The sequence below is a fragment of the Solanum stenotomum genome, chromosome 5 (assembly GCF_019186545.1).
Source record: "Solanum stenotomum isolate F172 chromosome 5, ASM1918654v1, whole genome shotgun sequence".
Lineage (NCBI taxonomy): Eukaryota > Viridiplantae > Streptophyta > Magnoliopsida > Solanales > Solanaceae > Solanum > Solanum stenotomum.
Genome location: NC_064286.1, coordinates 4,195,075 through 4,217,233, shown reverse-complemented (window position 1 = coordinate 4,217,233; position 22,159 = coordinate 4,195,075). Strand labels below are relative to the sequence as shown.

General features: G+C 26.7%; 3 protein-coding genes across 3 annotated transcripts in view; 2 read left to right on the top strand and 1 right to left on the bottom strand.

Moving 5' to 3' along the window:
- The first annotated feature begins 236 nt into the window (after window positions 1-236).
- The window catches only part of LOC125866233 (cytochrome P450 CYP72A219-like), a 221,818-nt gene continuing 199,895 nt past the window's right edge, over window positions 237-22,159 (top strand). The window contains exon 1 of the mRNA XM_049546567.1: window positions 237-243. The gene's annotated coding sequence lies outside the window, so the exon portion shown is untranslated. The remainder of the gene's footprint in view (window positions 244-22,159) is intronic.
- Window positions 1,474-5,983, bottom strand: LOC125866256 (protein LIGHT-DEPENDENT SHORT HYPOCOTYLS 10-like). Its single transcript, XM_049546597.1, has 2 exons — window positions 5,352-5,983; window positions 1,474-1,719 (listed from the first exon to the last, which is right to left on the bottom strand). Exon 1 carries the CDS (start codon window positions 5,896-5,898, stop codon window positions 5,362-5,364), a length of 537 nt encoding a protein of 178 aa, XP_049402554.1. The 5' UTR covers window positions 5,899-5,983; the 3' UTR covers window positions 1,474-1,719; window positions 5,352-5,361.
- The window catches only part of LOC125866255 (60S ribosomal protein L11-1), a 60,491-nt gene continuing 52,277 nt past the window's right edge, over window positions 13,946-22,159 (top strand). Inside the window, exon 1 of the mRNA XM_049546596.1 lies at window positions 13,946-13,951. Within this exon, the coding sequence (XP_049402553.1) occupies window positions 13,950-13,951 (2 nt within the window). The 5' untranslated portion in view covers window positions 13,946-13,949. The remainder of the gene's footprint in view (window positions 13,952-22,159) is intronic.

The following is a 22,159-nucleotide window of genomic DNA, read 5'->3' as shown; positions in this document are numbered from 1 at the left end:
TGACTTATCATCGATCCAAACTAATCCATAAATATATTTATCCACCAGTCACTCCAATTCCCAACATCCAATTATAAAAACAAATAATGATTAATAATGATAGGTGTGGTTGATATTGATTAATAACATCTGAATGAAATTATATATAAAATTTTGAGCAAGATTGAAGGTGATTTATGCTGATTTAGGGTCAAAAATCATATTTAAAAATTGTCAATATAACATGTGTATATCACATTGGATGTCGTGTATATCAGATACAAAGATTTATGGATATATACATCTATCTCTCTATATATATAGGAAATAAATGGATATACATTAGGGATACACAAATGAATTCGTCTGCAATCAACAAGAGGAGGTTATTCAATGATAAGCATCTTTCCGCTTTAATCTTAAGATTTTGGTGTGTGAGTTATTAAGGAAGCCAAAAAATATATAAAAATTTCTATGGAGCGATTTTTTTAAAAAAAAGTTGTTTATACTGTCAAGTTTTCAATTTGAAAACCAACTTAAATTTGCCTCAAATTAAGGGTATCCAATACATTCAAACTTCTTGAAATATTTCCAACAAAATCAGATGTATTATCCAATCGAAAAAACTCATAAATATGCAGATTCAAAATTCAAAAGCAAACTTTCAATAGTCTTTAATAATGCCTTCATGTCCTTCTACGTGTTTCTTTTTTCCTAATGCATTCTTTCAACATATATATATTTGGTCTTAGGATCGTAAGTTTGTATAAATATAAAAAATTCTACGGTGTTATAAAGAAGTTGTTAATTAAATCGAGAATGTTAATTCAAATTTTATGACATAGAATTGAAAGTTTGAGCTATTAAGAAAATCATAATCTTATTTAATGAATTTTAAATATCGAATATAATATTATCGATGAAGAAGCCAATAAAGATGCACGAATTTGTGTTGGTGGCTATAGTTTACCAAAAAATTTCAACTTAAATTGTTAAACAATAACAATAAGAAGAAATTTGGTTATTTAACTTGTTATTTAGCAGATCGGACGATATTTTATGTCAATTTTATTTAGGTAATTTTCTTTTTAAATTGTTTTGATGTGTTTTACTCGAGCTATGAGTCTTTATTAAACAACTTATTTACCTCCATGAGGTAGGGGGTAACATCTTTGTACAATCTACCCTCCTCAGTCCTCACTCATGATATTAAATTGGGTATGTTATTATATATTGTTGTTGTCTACTATTTATGTTCAGGTTTACTTGTCCAGATTAGATTTTACACATTCCTTAAAAAATAATGATTGATATAAGTATTGTATCACAATAAATTTTTCTTGATATGCTAAACTTGTATTTATAGTATATTGGAAAAGTAAAAATAAACAGAGGAAATATCATTTTACTTCTTCCCTTTCGTTTCTTTCTTGAAAAAATCAGTTTTGGGGAACTTTATTGCTTAGTACTAAAATTACTTTATTTACCAAAAAAAAAAAAGGATAAACTTCCAATTAATTGGCCTGGTAAATAGAAAAAAACTCACTTGTATAAAAGAGTTTAGAATACAAAAAAAAAAAACTTAAAATTTGCTTAAGGCCTCTATAGAACCAAATTATATATAATGATGAAGTAATGGAAATTTGAATTAAATGTCTTTGATTACTGCTAATGGTGACTTTAATTGGCAATAAAAATTTTCCACTCTTTGCAGCAAATCCCTTTTATCCACGCAAAATCCTGCTCATGAAATATAATAATTATATTAGTAAAAATAAGAATTTAAGTTTGATAGAATGACGATATAAAGAGTTTTTATTTTACTAATAATGCATCGTTAGAACAAATTATTATTCTACATTGATAGTGCATTCATGAATTCTTACTTTAAAAATAAAAAGTTTAAGTTATATATATGAACCATATTGTATGTAAAAAATATTTTACACTATATAAGTTTGTCTCCTTACAATATGTTAATTTGTAATCTTTTAATAAGATAAATCAGCTACTATAATAAGTTAAGAACTTAATGGTATAAAATATCTTATATTAACGATGTATTATGTTCCATGGATTTAAAAAGAATAAACATACATATATGTATGACTATTATAATAGAGTTTAAGTTATATAATTGAGTCTTTAAAATTTACAATATAAGTACACATTAAATAATTAATTTTGAACTTGGTAAATCAAATAAGTTAAATCTCAAAATTGTCACGTAGCTCGAAGGAAAAATACCCACCGTGAAGCCCAAAAACCTTGAAGTGACACAAAAAGTCGAATCAAAGCAAACAATACCTTGATAATTGGCCGGTCCAATCAAATCCGTAACACAAAGTTAAGTTTAAATGTGGAACATTTAATTTTTTTAATTAGCTTAAATTATAAAACTCCACACCAAAGGGAGTGAGATGATTAATAGTTTGTCTTAAGAGGGAAAATCTCTATATGGGGATGATTACTACTCAAAAAGCAGCAGATTAATAATAATTAAGCTGCCCTTAATCCGATTTCAAAATGCTTATATATTTTTAATAGACAAACAGCTTGTTTAAACATTAATTTCTGTAAGGTGGTAAAATACTGTTTTTTTTTCTTACTTATAATTAACCTTCCCTCTAATTTTTTTTCTCATCCGATATCCGATATTCACTTTAAAATTCGACTAATTTAAATTCAGGTCATAAAGCTCACCTCACTTAGATAGTAAAACACTCCTATCAAATGCAACTGTTATACCTAAGACTCGATTCCAAGACCTTTGTTTTTTTAATCAATTACCCGAATAGGGTGTGTTGTATTAGCAACAAAGAAGTAGAGGGGGCTAGACCTGACCTCAATACAACACTGATCAGTCACAAAAAAACTAGAAGGCTTACAAAATCTACTATAGAGCCTTATGTAAATTTATGAAGAGGAAAATAGCTAGCTTACAAAGAAATTTGCTTTATCATATTTGCTCTGAATACTAGGCCAAAACCTTTTATACTTCAGAATGAAGTACTTATCACTTCACCACAACCTTATAGTAATATCAGCTATTTATAGCAGCAACTTAGACTATTAACATAACCTTTGGTGATAATTCTCTTCTATATCATGTCATTATTGTCGAGAATAGCCCGGTGCACAAAGCATCTTGTATTCACGTAAAAATTCAAGGTCCCCAAGTAATATGTCATAATGCAAACATTAGCAGATATTTTCAGAACACATCAACTATATTCATTATTGTTGTTATATATATTACACACACCCAAACAAAAAAAAAAAAACTACCTGCATGTCATGAAGAAAATATTTATTTGAGGATACCAATTATGCATGCAATACATATATATTTTAATGAAAAATGTACTAGAACAATCTGACAAAAAAGTGAATAAGTGTAATGCCCCACAAGATCCAATATACACAGTAAGCAATCTTGTAAGGATGCTAAAGGACAATTTTAAACATTATAATTCAGATGCAAAATTTCAAAATTTTGCCCTTCAATAAGATATATTTTAAGTGCTCATTAATATGAGATTATATAATTTATTAATTTAATACTAAGTTAAACAATTGTTTTAATATCTATATGGTTTTTAAGTACGTAAATATCTCAAATCATGAAAATCCAATGAAAAATATCCCCTTTCCCATAAAGAAAAGGAAAGTTGCGGATATATTCTCTAGCCAACTAGTTTACTAACATCGTTGAAATATATACAATATATACATCATTATATATACGCGAGTATGTGTGTATTTAGTATAAAATATACTCTATCTATATATTTTATGTGTATTTTCTTAAACTAGATAATCGAAGTTATCTACAATAAATCTAATTTGATTTTTTTTATATATATATATATATATATAAAAGACAATGAATAACTCTTATAGTCATACAAATACATGTGTTGACATGTTTAAGATGATATATTTCAAATATTGTATAGTCACATAAATATTATAACATATTTAAACGACAAGTTTCACAAAAAGTTATTAATTATCTATTCAAGAATACTCCGATGAAAGATGCAAAACCGTATATATAGTACCTCAAATGGTTATGTACTGAACATAGTACTACCATCAAAGATTGTGATGGAGGTGATAAATCTATCTTTACGTATTGAAGGTCTCAAATTTAAATTTAAAAAAAGGAGCTACCTTTGGTAGAAGTTTTCTATCTCCTATAACTCCACGATGCAAATCCAAATTAATCAAGCTTACCAAACATAAAGTACCAAATATCTGGGAATTGACAGCTTTATTCATGGCAGAAAGTAAGGAAATTAAAGGGCTAAATTCTTGACCTTTGACCTTTCTTCATACTTCACATGTATCAAATTCCTTTTTCTTTTTTTTCTTTTGTCATGTTTTAAGTTCTCGAAAGTTGATCGTTGAGAATTATGATGGAATAGATAGAATCTCTTCATCAATAACTAGAAACTTTAAGGTTGAGCCGTAAAAATTAAAACAATACTGATAAAGAACGCTTCCCTCTTTAATGGGCATTACGCGGCTCCAAAGAAAATATATAGTAAACATCGGAAGAGACTTTTTTTAAAAATGTTCTGCAAGACTAACTTTTCAGGTAGCTTTAGTTATAATATATATTGAATCGTGTAATAATCTCATCTAAAAAGATTGAATTTTTTTTATTTACTAATATTTGAACCAAATATATGTCATTTTTATATGAAAGAAGTAGAAGTAAAGATTTGAACCCAGAATATATACCAAGAACTATAGTTTTGTAGTTGTATATCCACTAGAATTAATTTCTAGGGTTTGAATTTCAGTATCTACTTTTATCTCCCACTAGGTTTTAGATTAATTTCTTATCATCATTAATTTGGAGATTGAAACCTAATTGAATTGGAGACGGATTCAAGATTTTCAGCTTATGAGTTTTTGGATTACAACTTTTTATCATGTTGCGAATTCTAGATAAATTATTTTTAAAAATTTTATAACATAAAAATAAAATTTAGGTCAAAATTATTGATTAGATACTGCTGAAATCATAATTTTAACCGTAAAATCATCCTTACAAATACTTAGATCTAGTGTGATGAATGTACTCTGAATCCTCACTTCATCTTTGAAGGAAGATCTTTAGAATCTAACTTAATTATATACTAGTAGAGTATAAACATTTTCATACTATTGTTATTATACTTTAACATGGTCATGTATAACCGCGTAAGTTATTTGCTTTAGTTTTTAGATTACAAAAAACACCTACATATCTAAACATATCTTACTTCTCATAGATATTATAAAAAGAAAATAAGACAAGCGATCAAATTGACAAATTAGAAATTTAAGTGAAGTGGTAAAAGCATTGTAAAAGATTTTACCATTTTATAATCAAGAAAATGTGAGGAATCCTGGAGAACTTGCATCATCATGATCTCCCTTACTTGGGCTATTAGCCAACTTCTTTTGTTTCTTCTTATAAGCAATGCCACGTGCCTTGGCTTGACATTCCTTCACTTCCCTCAAATACACTCGAATCCCAATGCTCGCGAATGGGTTCGTCTCACTTGACCCACCGTTCTCTTCATAGGCAGCCCTAAGCCTGCCTATGAGTGCATCCAGGCTTCCCCAGGCTTGTCTCAATGGACAAGTGCAGGGAGCTGGTGGGTCAGGTTGACCGTAGAACATACAACCCAGTAAGTGAACCTTTGTTTTCCCAAATTGGTCAAGGTACCGGAGGAACTCTAGGATGTGGTTGCTATGGCAATGAGGAAGGGGGATTGGTGGTCTTTGATTTTTCAAGTAGTGGTTGAAAGTGTTCCAATCTCGACGTTTCTGAGACTCGTATCGACTAGGTGGTTGATCACGACTGGGGGATTTTGACGATCCCTCGGCCAAATCTTTACCCCTAATATCACTACTTGACATGGCTAGAGGAAAAAAATAGATCAAGATTTTGATCAAATTTGTGTAAGTGTAATTGAGTGATACACAAAAAAAGTTGAAGGAAAAAATAAGGTGAAAAATTGGAGGGATGATAAATTGTTGAAATCACATCAATGGACCAATTGAGATGATGACAAGAAATAATGGGCCACATGAGTTGCTTTCTTAGCTGCTCCTTTTTCCTCATACATTGTAATTAGCCTCTTCTTTTCTTATATTTTTTAAAGTTATACATTTGGTCGATCGATGAAAAATATTTACACTAATTTATATATATATAGATTATTATTTTAATGGGTGGCTATGTATATAGGGTAGTTTTTCCTATTTTATTCCAAAAGGCCAAATTGGTTAAACATTTCCATTAAGTCATTAACTATACATTTTCTACTAATCTACAAGTATTGTTATGTAACTTTGTCAACATTATCTACTAATCAGTAGTTGCCCAAAATTTTGATATCAATTAGTATCTTTAATTTTTATTTATAATAAAAAGAGACAATGATTTATTATTAGTCCCATCCTATTACTCTAGTTGTATTTCCGTTTTATGCAATGGCTTGGTAGGCCGGAAATGCCTGATTTATCAATTTATTCGGTTACTAGAGGATAATCTTGAAGGATAATATTTTTTCATCCTTAATAAGAGGTTTCGAGTTTGAGTTTATGATATGAAGATATTTTTTTTATAGGAATTGCTTTACATACAAAGTGGGACTTTCTGACGCAAATCTAGAATAACATGGTCCCAAAACGGGTTCCTAACATCAGTGGAAAATCCAAAAAAAAAAAAAAGTTTTATCCCTCAAAGTGAGATTTCTTGACGTGAATCTAAATTAGTTGGGGCCCAAAGCAGATACCAAATATCAAGTGGAAAAAAAAAATTAAACAGTACATACATATAAGAAATAAATCAATTTTTCAACACAAATACAAGATGTATTTATAATCAATGAACTCAAATTACAACTTAGAATCCAAAGAACAAGGTAATAACAACAGTAACTGAGGAGAGAATATAATGAAGAAGGTAATCACAAGGGAATGATATACTACAAACGAGAATGGAGATGAGAGATAACCGACAACCAAAACTTTGACATAATTTGCATAGCCGTTCTTTCTAATTCATAGACCTTGTTAACAATAACTAATTAGGCCTAAATCTCAAATAAAACTCTCTAATATTTTACTCCGCCCAATGATATTAACTAAATTAATCTTATTTATCACGTCTAGCTCATATATATAACCTTACAAAGTTGTCTTGTTTCAGAGTAAATGACATAAATAGTCCCTCAACTATAGGAGTAAGTCTAAAATGGTCCATGAACTATACACTTAATGGATTTAGTTCTTTAACTATTCAAAAATTTGTCAGCTTTGGTCCCTTAACTATACACTTACCGGTTTTAGTCCCTTAACTATAAATTTACCGATTTTAGTCCTTTAAGTATTCACAAACTTATCAAGTTTGGTCTTTGTCCATTTTTTTAAATACAAATAGCTTTGGTTTTTAATACGCACCATCCTAAACTGTGATAGTTTTTGTTCGAGAAACTTATCATGCATCATGCTAATCAATGCGAATTTTATTTAATTTACTCAAATTTCTTTACGTTAAATAAAATGAATAGAATAATAAAATTGATCTATTTAAAAAAAAAGTTTAAAAAATTGCAAATCTACCATTTTATAAATTACCATTTCTGAAAAATTAAACAAATTCCGTTCAATGAAATCGTTGGAGTACAAACTTTGGATTTAACGGATAATAACTTTTTTCTTTTTATAATAAAGTTTAACATAATCAAGTCATTAGTAACAATATTATGCTTCATTTTATTCGCTGTTGAATAAAATTATGACTTGTATTTTCTTTCCTCGTGAATTTTATTTTAAATCATTGAGGTTAAGGTTCTTCGCGTAAGGTTAATTTGAAGAAAAAGTAACGGAGAGAGNAAGGTATATTTTTTATTTATTTATTTATATATATAATTTAAGACATAATTAAGATTATAACTTTCAGAATTTATTATTATTTTTCTCAAACTCCATCTATTTTAAATCAAACAATAAAATAAAATAAAAATACGCTTTTCGTGTAATCTTCTTCTTTAGCCCATATCTAAAACTTTATTCTGGTTGTGTTTTTTTTTAATGTTTATCATCTTTTTTCTTCATTGAGTCGGAAATCATAATAAAAAGGAGAAGAAAGAAATATAATTCAGAATTTAGATTTAATAAATTCTGAATTTAAGATATTTATATAGATCTGACTTATTTTATTTTTAGAATTATGAATTTGAAATCAATGTTTATAGGAATTTTAGTAGATTTTTATGTTAAAATATTAAATTCAATTGATCTGATAAAATATTTTACCGTCAAAAAGAGGGAGTGGGGGGTGGGGGAACAAACCCACACCTGAAAGGTCTTTGGCTTTGTTTTGTGCATTTTGTTAAGAGACAAAGCATGTTTCATTGTCATATCACACTTTTAAGAGGAATAGTTGAAATCGAAGAACACGACAAAAAAAGGAATCAATGTATCATATTATTTTTAAAATTAATTTCATAAGTTACGATCGACTATATAAATTTATTATATTTTTATTTGTTAAGTTTTTCTAAAAAAATAACTAAAGTCATCTTAATTGATAATATATAAAGTAAGCATAGTTTTACTCAATGAGTTAATTCATTAGTGAGATTTATGTATAATTTAAGTTCAGAATGATCTAGTTGTACTTTGAAAAAATAGATTTGACTAATTCATACATATGTTTTACTTGATTCGGACGATGTAATTTCGTTGATAGAGTTATGTTCCTACAAGTACATTTTGATTACTAGTTGAATATCTAATTATTCATGCGATAATGATAATAGCTTGTATTTAGCTGATATAGAACTAAAAAGAGCCCAACAACAAAAATAATAAATACTAGAGTATATTTATTTGTTGGTTGAGTGACTTAAGCTTATAAATATTTACATTGTAAAACAATATATAAAACAAGACCATTTATTGAATAACTGTCTATAATTGTAAAATATTGCACTTTTAACTCTCTTTGATGGGATGATTTATGAAAAAATGGTCTTGAATTTTTTATTTTCTTAATCATATACTTTAAAAAATGATTGTTACTCATCAAACATAAGTTATGAGCATAAATTAATTTTGTTTATAAGATAAAATTTTGGGTATAGTGATTGAACGCGCTCAATCGTCCATAAATTCTAGTATACCTTACATGCAAAATTATTTGAATAGCAAATTTGGGCCTTTCATAAGGAAATATTGGCCCAGTGGCTGAAAACATTGTCTTGCCATTATTATTTCAAGATAAATATTGGGACAAATTATAGAAAAAATGGCATAGCATGAAACCTGTAGACTTTATTGGCAATAAATAGCTCACTTTAAATTTTGTAGCAAAAAAAAATAAAATTAATATTTATTTGGCATTAAATAGCCATATTCTTTTTTAAAAAAAATGCTTTTTTTTCATGATTTTCTCTCTATTTCCTAGCAGTTAGAGAGATTTTTCTCTCTCCTTATAAGTTGTTCCTTTTTTCTTTTTCCTTATAATTTGTCAACAATTTTTTTCTTATGTATTTTACAATTCTCTCTTTCTTTCCTTTTTTTCCCTCCCTCTTTCAAGTTTAGGATTTCTATCTTCTTCTCTGAAATATTTCCATTAAAGATCAATCACAATAGTAACTCTTCACAACAAGTAACTCAAATCATACTAATTTTTTTATATTGATTGTCTGGGTTATTTTAATAAAAGTTGAAATTTCTACATTCTTTATCTTGTAGTTGGATGCAAGATTTTTTCTTTTTACAAATTTTCGTATTTGTATTATAATTTTACAACTTTTCTTCCCCCAAAAGCTGCAACGTTTCGTGATTTCTGAAATTGACGTTTTTATTTTTAATAAATAATAAATTAATATATTTATGACAATATTTTGAAATATTAAATTTCGTTGATTGAATTTGATAATGAATATTTATTTTGTCTCCAACAAATGTATCTAAATTTGTTAATGAATACAAACGAACACATAACAATGTAAAATTATCTAATTTGTTAATGAATTCCGTTGATTGCATTCCAAAATAGTAATGCAAACAACTGTATACCTATGTAAAATTAGAAACATACTAATGCAAACAAATGTATATCAATTTATAAATGAATATGGACGAATGTATCAAATATAAATGTATACCAATGTAAATTTGAAATATATTAATGCAAATAAATGTGTACCAATTTATTATGAATAAGAACAAATGTATCCAATACAAATGTAAAATTAGAAAGATATTAATGCAAACAAATGTATACCAATTTATAAATGAATATGGACGAATGTATCCAATACAAATGTATACATATGTAAATTTTGAAAGATATTAATGTAAATAAATATAAATGTATACCAATTTATTATGAATACGAACAAATGTATCCAATACAAATGTGTGCCAATCTTTTAGATGAATACGGATTAATGAATACCAATGCAAACAAATGTATACAAATTTGTTAGATGAATATGGATTGAGTTCAAAGGCAAAATAATTGGCAGGTAATGAACTCATAGGAATACCTTTGAAATAAGAATAATCATAATCAAAATATTATTTGCTAATTTTAAGAAAAATAAAATTCTAAACAGTATTTTGCTAGTTTTAAGTGGAAATGGTTGGAAGATAGAATAGAGATGACATTAATTTTCTTTTATTATTTTTTAAAATACGAAATAATTTGAAAGGAGAGAGTTTTGAATAATCTTTTGCTAGTTTTAAGGAGAAATGGTTGGAAGTTAGAAGAGAGATGGAATTTTTTTTTTTTTATTATTTTAAAAAACACGTAATAATTTGAAAGGAGATATAATTCTAAATAATCTTTTGCTAGTTTTAAGGGGTAATGGTTGGAAGTTAGAACAAAGATGATATCAAATATATTTTATTATTTTTAAAAAAACAATTGAAAAAATGTTGATATATTAATTTTAGGCTAATATGTGCCAATTTTTTATTTGTTTATTAATTGCTAAATAATATTGGGCTATATGTTGCCAATTGTATGTAACACTTGTCTATATGTGTCAATTCCTCAATTATATGTTTGTTCGGTCCATAAAAGATAATTATATTTATTAATTAAATTTATATAAACAAATATTTATAATATATCAACATGTATATTTTATGTATATTATATATTAATATATATAAATATATATTTATTGGCTATTATTTGAAAGAACGATTATTTATGTGAATTTCTGTCTGATGTTTGGGCCATCTATCAGAAAATTTGCATTTTGTGTATTTCAACGTTTTGTTCATTATTAATTAGTTTTCTCATTTTGTTAATTATGTATTATTTATGTAATTTGCTAACATATTATAAGTTATTTACACTGTCAATTAAATTTGATCGACTATATCAAGTTGTTTATTTTATTTTTTCTAGTTATTAAATTAGATTTGTCACAAAACATTAAATATTGTTATAAGTCAAGTTAATCTGATGACGTATCACTGAAAATTGCGAGTGATAAGATCCTTTCATTTTAAACTAAATTTCGGGATTCAAATATTAGAGATGTAAACAATCCTGGTAACAGAGCACTTCAATCTTTTAATGATCCACACACAACAAATCTAATTAGTCGGGATATCATTACATATCCAAGCTCGAATTCGAGACCTCTGGTTAAGGGAGGAGCAGCCTCATCCGCTACACCACATCCTTTGATGGTAAGATGATAAAAATTGCTATTCATATCATCACAATCTTTTTTGGTGACTATGTATCATTTGTTTGGACACGAAGAATTGTATATTATGCGTGATTAAGAAAAATACATGCTAAAATTTGAAAGGGGATTTAAATTATATACACCGATAATTTTTATATATATATTTTTTGAAGGATCAATGGGAACTAACTTTGTTTTGTTTGCCGACTAATATTATGAATATGCAATAATTAATCCATATATCATGTCATATTTTTGCTTTTTTTTTTTTTTATGTCAACTTGTAGTGATTATATGTGTTGGTAATAATTAGTCCTACAAATTTAATCATTTTTAGCTAGCCGCCTAATCAACAGTTGAAAAGCTAAATATCATACAAATTTAATTTCAACAGTGATTATATGTCAGTTTATGAAATTAACACTTGTATTAATTTTTCTGATAATGTTTCTAGTAGAAATTATCACACCTTATAATAAATAAAATGATGAAATGTAAATTTATTTTTATTTTTTAAAAAAAAAACAAGAAAGAAGAAGAGGGTAAGTTAATGTTGTTGAAAAGCTAAGACATATACCCCTAAAATGCTTCCAACAAAAAATTACTACTACTATATGGTTTTATCATTGTTGTCGGAGTGGTGTGATTAGANTTTTTAAAAACAAACTTAAATTTTTTTTTTTTGGGGAGGGGGGTAGGAGGTGTGGGAGGGGGGGGGGGGGGCAAGGTAGGGTGAAAAAAAGAAATTTTGAAATTGAAAATATTTTTTCAACAATTTTATTTTAATTGAAAGTTGGAAGAAAGTTTTGGAAAATGTTTTCCTTAAGTTTTGAAGGGAAGTCATTTTCCTTAAATTTGAGGAAAATGAGTTGATTTGGAAAACATTTTCCAAAACATTTAACCCAACCAAACATGAGAAAATTGGAAAACATTTTCCGAAAAATGTTTTCCTTCATACCAAACACACCCTATATGTCAGTTTATGAAATTAACAATTGAATTAATTTTTCGGATAATGTTTCTAGTAGAAATTATCACACCTTATAATAAATAAAATGATGAAATGTAAATTTATTTTTATTTTTTAAAAAAAAAACAAGAAAGAAGAAGAGGGTAAGTTAATGTTGTTGAAAAGCTAAGACATATACCCCTAAAATGCTTCCAACAAAAAATTACTACTACTATATGGTTTTATCATTGTTGTCGGAGTGGTGTAATTAGACTTTTACGCTTATCGAGAAATTCCACTATAAATAGTATCTTAATAATTGATTTGTAATTCTAAAGATAACATAATAAGATGTTTTGCGCTAATTTGAGAGAATCTTTATTACTATTATGATACAGTATCTTAAGAATTGACAGTTCAACTTACGAGTCATCATTATTAAAGTTAAATTTATATCAAAACGAAAGTTTCCCTAATTATGAATTTAGTTCACATTCACGCATTGATGTTCCAAAGGTCTATTAATAGAAAAAGAAGTGGCATTCTTGTGTATAGATGTCTAAAGAGTGAATGATCATGAGGGGGACCTAATTCATATCCACCTAGCCATCTTATACGTGTTTTTTTTTTTATTCGGTGTTTGCAGTTCATATTAAAGTTCCGATAAAATTTGAATCGTGCATGTCAGGGCCCATTCGGAGGTAGTGCTTCCAACAAGATTTTCTCCATACCCAGTACTCAAACCCAATACCTTTTATTAAGAGTGAACAGTTTCACCACTGCACCACAACTCATGTTGATAGCCATCTTACATGTGTTGTTCAAGAAAAATATCAGGAAAACATAAAAGAAAAAAAAGACAAGAAGAAAATTTAAATTTAATTGAACTTCGATGCAGATATCAATCATTGAATCGAGAACATAAACAAAAACAAAAAAAATAGACCGTAGGAATTTATCAAACCAAGAAATAGATAATTTTATTGTTGAAATATCCTCCAGAAATGGACTCAATATTTTTTTAATAATTTTTTCTTTTAACCATCAAGTATTTGAAGTCGATTAGCCATACTAGTTCGAATTCATGCCAAATAGGTCCACCATATATTGGGTAAATCTTTGTTTTATCAACAATTTTTTTTAATTTTTAGGTTCAAATCTAGGACTTTTAATTAAGAGTAATTTCACCGTATTCGTTGATATGGTACTATCCTTTTAATTAAGGCAATTACTATATCGTGCATGCATATCCAGAGGCGTATATAGACGAGTTAGAGATTTGACAGAATCCAATACAATTTTAATTTAAATTCTATATTTATATTTATTTATTTTTTAAATATGTATAAATAATTTATTTAGAATCCAAATGAATAGTTAAAATTGTGTTCCAACTTTCTGTTTCCTTAAGTAATTCTCATTTATTTGAACTAATTAATCACAGAGATATTAGTTAGGCTAAGCCCATGTTAATTGAACTACTAAAACAAATATTTTCTCACTAAAAAAATATTCAATGACTATTTACACAAATATTTTGGTTAAATCGATGAAAAAATATATATAATATTTTTCATACAAAAAATTAGAAAAATTTCACTATTTCAATAAGAATATGTTTTTCACAATGCATTTTTTTAATAAGGTGGTCTGTCGAAAATAAAAAAAAAATTTATACTTTATAGCATAAATTTCTCTCTTTTATATTTCTAATAATAACGTTGTCCATTGTGATTTGATGTGTTTGGTGAGCCTTTCCTTTCATAAGTTAAACCCTAACCTAAACCAAAAGATCGTGGATTAGTTTGCACAATTGTGATTACATTTTGTCCATTATGATTAGTTTGCACAATTCGGTCTTGACACGCCTGTTGAGAAAATAATGATTGATATAGTGATTTTATTATTTTACTCCTATTAATTGATAGAGTCTTAAACATATTTACTCACTATATTTTTCAAAGACATTAACTCAATATAAATAAATTGAGGGTATATATAAGAGAGAAGAAGAAAATGTCCTTCCTTAATTTATCAAAAATAACAAATAAAAATGGAAATTAAATTAGAAAATATTAGATAAATAAATAGAAACGGAGTAATTAAAAGTAATTAATTAACATTAGTTGAGGCTGTCTATGTCTATTTCTCAAGTGGCAAGTTTAAAGCTAGAATCTTCTACTTTATTCTGAATTTCTGATCATACTTACCCTTTTTGTTACATATGTATACCATCACTTTATTCTTTTTGGCATATTGGACCCCTACGACGTGAAATAGATCATTTATATCTTTCGTTACATTTTGAAATTAAAAATATTCCTCGTTATTAGTTTAAAAGATCACAAAAATTATTTTCACATAATTAATTTTAAAAAAAGCAAAGGTTGATTCTGTTGGATATTTGCCTTAAGCTTCTTATCATAATTTGAGTTTTTCTTATAGAAGAAGAAAAACATATAATCTTCATATTTGGTTAGTCATTTCTTGTAGGAAAAAAATTATGATTCTATAATAGTGACTCATTCCTTCTAACATAGTAACATTCACAATGTAGTCCTAGCAGCTTTGAGAATTTTGTGTAGGACACAAGTGTACGTTAACACTTGTGTGAACCTCTTTGTATTTCGCGTGAATTGCGGGAGGTTATTCCTCTCTATATTTTGCACTCTCTTTTATATAGTGAATTGTTGGATGTAGGTCGATTGATCTAACCACGTTAAATCTTTGTGTCTTTTAAAATATTTTTTATTTATCTTCTTACTTATAATATTTCGAGATTCATTTTACTAGCTTCCGCATAACACCTATAATTATTATGGTCTTTATAGGTCCCTCCTAAAAAAAACACATGCTGTAATTATTTTTCAAAAAGTTGTTTACTAGAATAATAGTTTTTTGGACTATTCGTTTTGTCGTCTTTTTACCGACTAAAACAGTTCACACATTATTTAGGAATTTAACAGTTTTAGTCAAACGATTAAACGTATATATTCAGTGTGTAATAAATATGTAAAAAGATATAATTGTTGTAAATATATACATTCTCATTATATACAAATATACTAATTAAAATTAATAATAATAAAAAAAAACTAAAAGATTCCTATTATTTACATTCTTTACAAAAGTTCATGAATATCGAAAGGGTAATATATGCTTATTTATTTTTAACTAAAGGTCTTATGATAGAACGTCAAGAAGGGAAATGTCTAGGTCAGTATCAAGTGAATTCAGTCATATATGACATGATGGAATTCAGACAAAAATATTTGAAATTTACGTCATATGTAATTGAAGCTATTTGCTTCTAAATTGTTTGAAGTTAGACTTTGGCGAATTAAATTTTAGACGTTTATGTCCAAACTTCATATTTGCATGCATAAGTTGAGTTAATATTGTGAAGTTATTTAATTCTCTCGATATTCTTGTACTCTCTTTTATATAGTAAATTGTTCATTCTTGTTTGTGGATGTAGGTTAATTAATTAACTAAACCATGTTAAACTTTTGTATCTTCTTTAATATATTTCTCTTTTGTTATCTCTAATTTTATCGTCTTCTGAAATTTACTTTGTTAACCTTACATATGACACCTGATTATTTCGACGCGACCTTACTATTACGAAGAGACAATAATAGAATTATTCCATATAATCCAGTGGCAAGGGCGGCTCTAATGCTTGGCCAGTGAGGCCATTGCCTTAGGCCTCAAAAATTTGAAGGCCCCAAATTTGTTTAAATTATTATTATTAATTTGATTATATATTAATATAATTTATATAAATAAAATTGTTATTGTATATTTTTTATTATTATTTGTTTGAGAGTATTTTTTACCAATAAGTTCATAAATTCTCATAATCTTTTCACTCATTAGTTGATATATTTGTTTTAACTTCCAATTTTAAATTTTATCCTTTTTATATAGAAACTAAGTTATATATATTGATAACATAATGATTTTTTTTCAATTTTTTCTTAGACTACGTGAACATAAAAATATTCATGCACAAATTTCCTTTTCGTTTTAATTTAATATATTATATGAAAATTTTATAATTTATTTTAGATATTCACGTGCTACTTAATGAAATGAATTATATCATTTAAATTGATATGAAATTTGGATATTTTTGTTAGTATCCATGCTCAAAACTTCAACTATTAAGTTATGTATGTTCTTTTCTTTTTCTTATTTGTGATGATAGCCAAATTAAAATTACAATTTGAGTTTTGAAGCTTAACATCGATAATCCATCACTTTTATTTTTTGTACTCTTCTTTTTTTTTTTTTTTTTTTGTATAAAAATTGATATTTTTTGTCTTAAATGATTAATCTATTGTGTAAAAAATAGATTTTCTTGTTAATGTATAAATTTTATAAAATAAATTTAAGGACCTCTTAATATGATTTTGCCTTAGGCCACGAGATTTGTTGAGCCGCCCCTGTCCAGTGGTTATTGATGGTTAGTAATCATGACATTCATAATTAATAGATATTTGAAGCAATGAGGAGACAATTAAGATGCATAATTATATCATATAGTATAATTTTATAACAAATCATATTGTTGAGATGCTTAGACATATACCCCTAAAATACTTCCCCCACAAATTACTATGTGATTTTATCATATGGTTGAAGGTGATATGATAAGATGTTCATGTTTTTTAAGAGCCTCTGACCTTATATATATAGTGTGATAAGACTTTTACACACGCATGTAAGAGACTCACTATTATAACACAATATCTTAAGAATTGTCGGTTCATCTAAAGAGTGACCATATTCTCTTCAATAATTTGTAGCAAATGAAAGTTTTTTGTTTAATTATGAAGTGCTAATTAGTAACATTGTTGAGAAGCTACCCTAAATTGCTTCCAGCACAAAATAATTACTATCTCGTTTCATCAATCATATTATATTGTTGGAGGTAATATAATGAGATTTTCGTGTTTTTTAAGAAATTCTAATATATTGATACAATATCTTAAGATATATTAACTCAAAATTTTAAAGGTAGCGTGATAAGACTTTTGCGCCTGTATGTAAAAGACTCCACTATTATGACGCAATATCTTAAGAATTGGCGATTTATCCAACGATCAAATCTTCATATTCTTGACAATAATTTTACCAAGAAAGTTTTTTGCTTAATTATGAAGTGCTAATTATTGAGAAGCTAAGACGCATACCCCAAATTGATTCCAGCACAAGACTATTATATATGTGGTTTTATTTGTTATTATTGTTGTTGGAGGTGATGTGATAAGATGTTTCCGCTTTTTAAGAGGTCCCACTATTGATACAATATTTTAAGAATTGACTTTTATCCACGATCAAATTCGTCATATTCTTGACAATAATTTTACCAAGAAAGTTTTTTGCTTAATTATGAAATGCTAATTATTGAGAAGCTAAGATGCATACCCCAAATTGATTCCAGCACAAGACTATTATATATGTGGTTTTATTTATTATTATTGTTGTTGGAGGTGATATGATAAGATGTTTCCGCTTTTTAGGAGGTCCCACTATATTGATACAATATTTTAAGAATTGATTTGTAATTTTAAAAGTAGTGATGTTATAAAATTTTCACGATGTTATTCCAATACAAATCTACTATGTGGTTTCCTCCGCTTTTGAACGCTTTTCACGAGATTGATACTGAATAATATCTTAAGAATTGATTTGTAATTTTAAAAATAATGTAACAAGACTTTCATACAATTATAAGAGACTCCATTATTATGACACGGTAGTCACCATTCTTTACAATAATTTGTACCAAATGAAAGTTTGAATACATTTTTAATTTAGGAAAAAATGCATTATATTTCTTCTAGTGTGTGTATAGATGTGAAAGATAGAATGATGAGGGGACCTAATTCAAAAGCTAGCCACCTTATAACATGTGTAATTTATTTAGTTGAATAAAAAATCAGAAATAAGAAGAAGAGGACGTTTTATCTTGTATTAATCTTGCATATTGTTTCTAATAGAAATTAATTATCACATGTTATTTTAAGAATTGATTCTTAATTTTAAAGGTAGTGAAATAAGATTTTTGTGTTTTTAAAAGATTCATAATTTTAAAGACAGTGCAATAAGACTTCTTCATTTTTAAAGATTCATAATATAAAGTTAGTGTGATAAGACTTGTGCATTTTTAAAAAAATCATAATTTTAAAGATAGTGTGATAAGATATTTGCGCTTTAGAGAGACTCCATTATTATAATAGAATGCTAAAATATTTTAAGAATTGACTTATTCTAGTGTATAATGAGGGACCTAATTATCAACTCCAACTATCTTACATGTGTTGTTCAAACAAAAAATCTAAAAGAAAAGAAAGGAGGATTCATGACCAGATATGTGTGTTTTGAAAATGAGAGACACAACGAAATAGTTTTCGATTAATAAATAATGACATGAATGAACATTTTCTCAAACGAAAATGACATAGATGAACCAAACTTTTAATGGATGACACGAATAAACCTTTTCTCAAAAATTGATGACATATTTGAGTCTTTTTCCATTAAAATATTAGAGACAACAAGAATTATAAAAATATTATAGTAACAAATGTGGATAAAAGAAGTATATTGACACTAGATATATTGACCTAGAGTCTTTCAATATATAACAAGAATTCAAATAGAAGTGAAAGAAAATGAATATTATAAAACATTATAAAATTTTATTCAAGTATAAAATATTAATGGGCAAAAAAAAAAAAATGGGCTACAACTTTTTTTTTTCTTTTCTTTCTGATTGAGTGATTTTGGACTTTGATTGTATAGCAAAAAAAGAAGAAAAAAACTAATTGAAAAAAATCACGATGTTTCAACTTTCAAAGTTATAAAGAAAAAATAGAGAAATCTAACAAATATAAGTTATAATGGAGTTTTATGAGTCAAATGTCAATTATGCTTGAAGTTATATATCTCTAAATATGCTTTTCCTACAATGGCAAGTTGAGAGACACTTTAATCGTGATTGGACTTTTCCATTTATAGTATGGTCCTCCACTTTATGTTCCCTTCAAAATGTTTCAGGTATTGTTAGAGATATAATATTCGTTTATACCAGTAGTTGTAGTATTATCTTTTGTAATTTTTAGTCCTTCGATTTTTACTATTGTTTGTTAGCTTATTCTTTGACTATCATATTATGTTGTTGTAGTAGCTATTGTTCTGTTACTATCTGTTATTTGTTGTACTTATGTTACTTTGTAATCTGAATTGTTTTGGACTTTTTCTCTTGAATTGAGAGTTTATCGAAAATAATCTCTCTATTTGAGGGAGAAGTAAGATATGCGAACACTTTATCCTCCCTAAGTCCTATTTTGCAGGATTATACTGATATGTTATTATTATTATCGTTAGAGATCGATATCAAGTAGGGGTGTACATGGCCGGATTGGTTCGGATTTCTCAAATATCAAACCAAACTATTTTTGTCGGATTTTTAAATTTATAAACCAAACTAAACCAATAAAATTCGGGTTTTTCAACCTCGAGTTTTTTTGGGGTTTTTCGGATTTTTCCGGTAAAGTATTCATACAAACATATAATTTACTTGTACTTCAAATATTTTTTTAGTCCTACCAAAATACAACTATCTAAGGTGTTTCTTAAAAAAATAACACAATATGATATGATTAATGACACTAAAATATCCAACAAAAATAATAATAATGAAATCACGTAAAACAAAAGTTGCAAATTAACAAGTCATAATGAAAATAATCATAATTTAAAAGTATTAAATCATGCTAAAATAAGTTTAATAAGTATTAGTTACATGACTAAATATTAATGGAAATAAAAATTAGATTATGTATTTTAATTGCCTAAACCAATGTAAAACTAAAGAACAAATATTCAATATTATTGTCATTCTTAGTTTTGAATTGATTTTCTTTTTGTATTAGTATTAATTTGATTTTGATTTAAGCTTTATTGTAATTATCAACATCTGTGGACTATAATCTTTATTGGACTATTCATAATTCTAAGTTACAAACTTGAAATAATATATTAAAAGATAAAAATTATGAAAAAGTATAAGAAATATTTAAAAATTATATCAAAGTAAATATTTTTATGTATAAAATAAAATTTTAAAATTATATATATAATGTCGGATTGATTTGGTCTCGGATTGGTTTTTTTTAGTTAAAAACCAAACCAACCCAAATATAGTCGGGTTTTTTTCAATACCAAACCAAGTCAAACCAAACCACTAGTCGAATTTTTTTTCGGATTAACTCAATTTGCGATTTAGTTCAGTTTTCGGTTTGATTTTGTACGCCCCTAATATCAAATATAGTAGCTTAATTCCATGGTGACTTTTGGTCAACTTAATTATTAAAATTTAATTTTCTTCAAATCACTTTAAAAAGAATTCAAAATCAATTTTCATTGTATTCATGATCAAATATAATTTTAATTTTCAACTATCAGTTTTCAATTTATTTTTATTTATTTTCATATTTCACAATTTTTATGTTCAAACGAACACTACCTGTCTAACACTAAAACAACTAATTGAGAAAATTATTCAAAATAATGAATACATGCATGATGCAACCACCTCTTTTTACATAATCATTATGTCCCTCCTCCAAAAACCACATTTATATGTATGTTGTACTAAGTATGTAATTATTTTATTCAAAAAATTGTTTACTAGAATAATAGTTTTTTGGACTTATTCGTTTTGTCGTTTTTTTACCGACTAAAAATAATCAAACTGTTATAGTCTTTCCAGTAATTTCATATATATATAAAATTTTAATAAATGATATTTGATAAAATTTGAGTGGTAATTGTTACACACAATAAGCCTTTACGTCATTATTTAATAATAAATATAACAATATAATGCAATAAAAATTTAACTAACAATTAAAATAAATATTATATTTAAATTAATAACACACTAAAATACAGTGTATACATATACACACACATATTATTTTATTTACATTTATTGTTTTTAGGAATTATTTGATTGGTGAAAAAGTTCTATCTGATTTATAATATAAGAATTACTTAATGAATTTACTTTATTGCTAGATGTTTGGCCTTGTTAGACTAAAAATAGGATATGCAGTGCATATGTTTTAGATTGTAACTAGATAAATCGAAATAAAATTTTATTTTCAATTTTATTCTTACCTTTTAAAAAAAAATTTGAAGGAAAAGCTTTGGAGAAGAACATTATTAATTTTTATCATATCGATATCGTTGTCTTACTCGTGATTAGTAATTCCTTATCTTGTTATCCTCATTGAGTGTAGTATAAAATTAATATCACAATCATAATATAGAAAATCTAGTATTGCTGATTGCGAAATTAAAAAATAATCAACCAAACACAAAATGTTATATTTTCTTTGGAGTTGTGATAATCCCTTATCTCCCCAAATCAAACGACTCCTTTACAACAATCTTTTATTATCACACAAATATTATGACATATTTA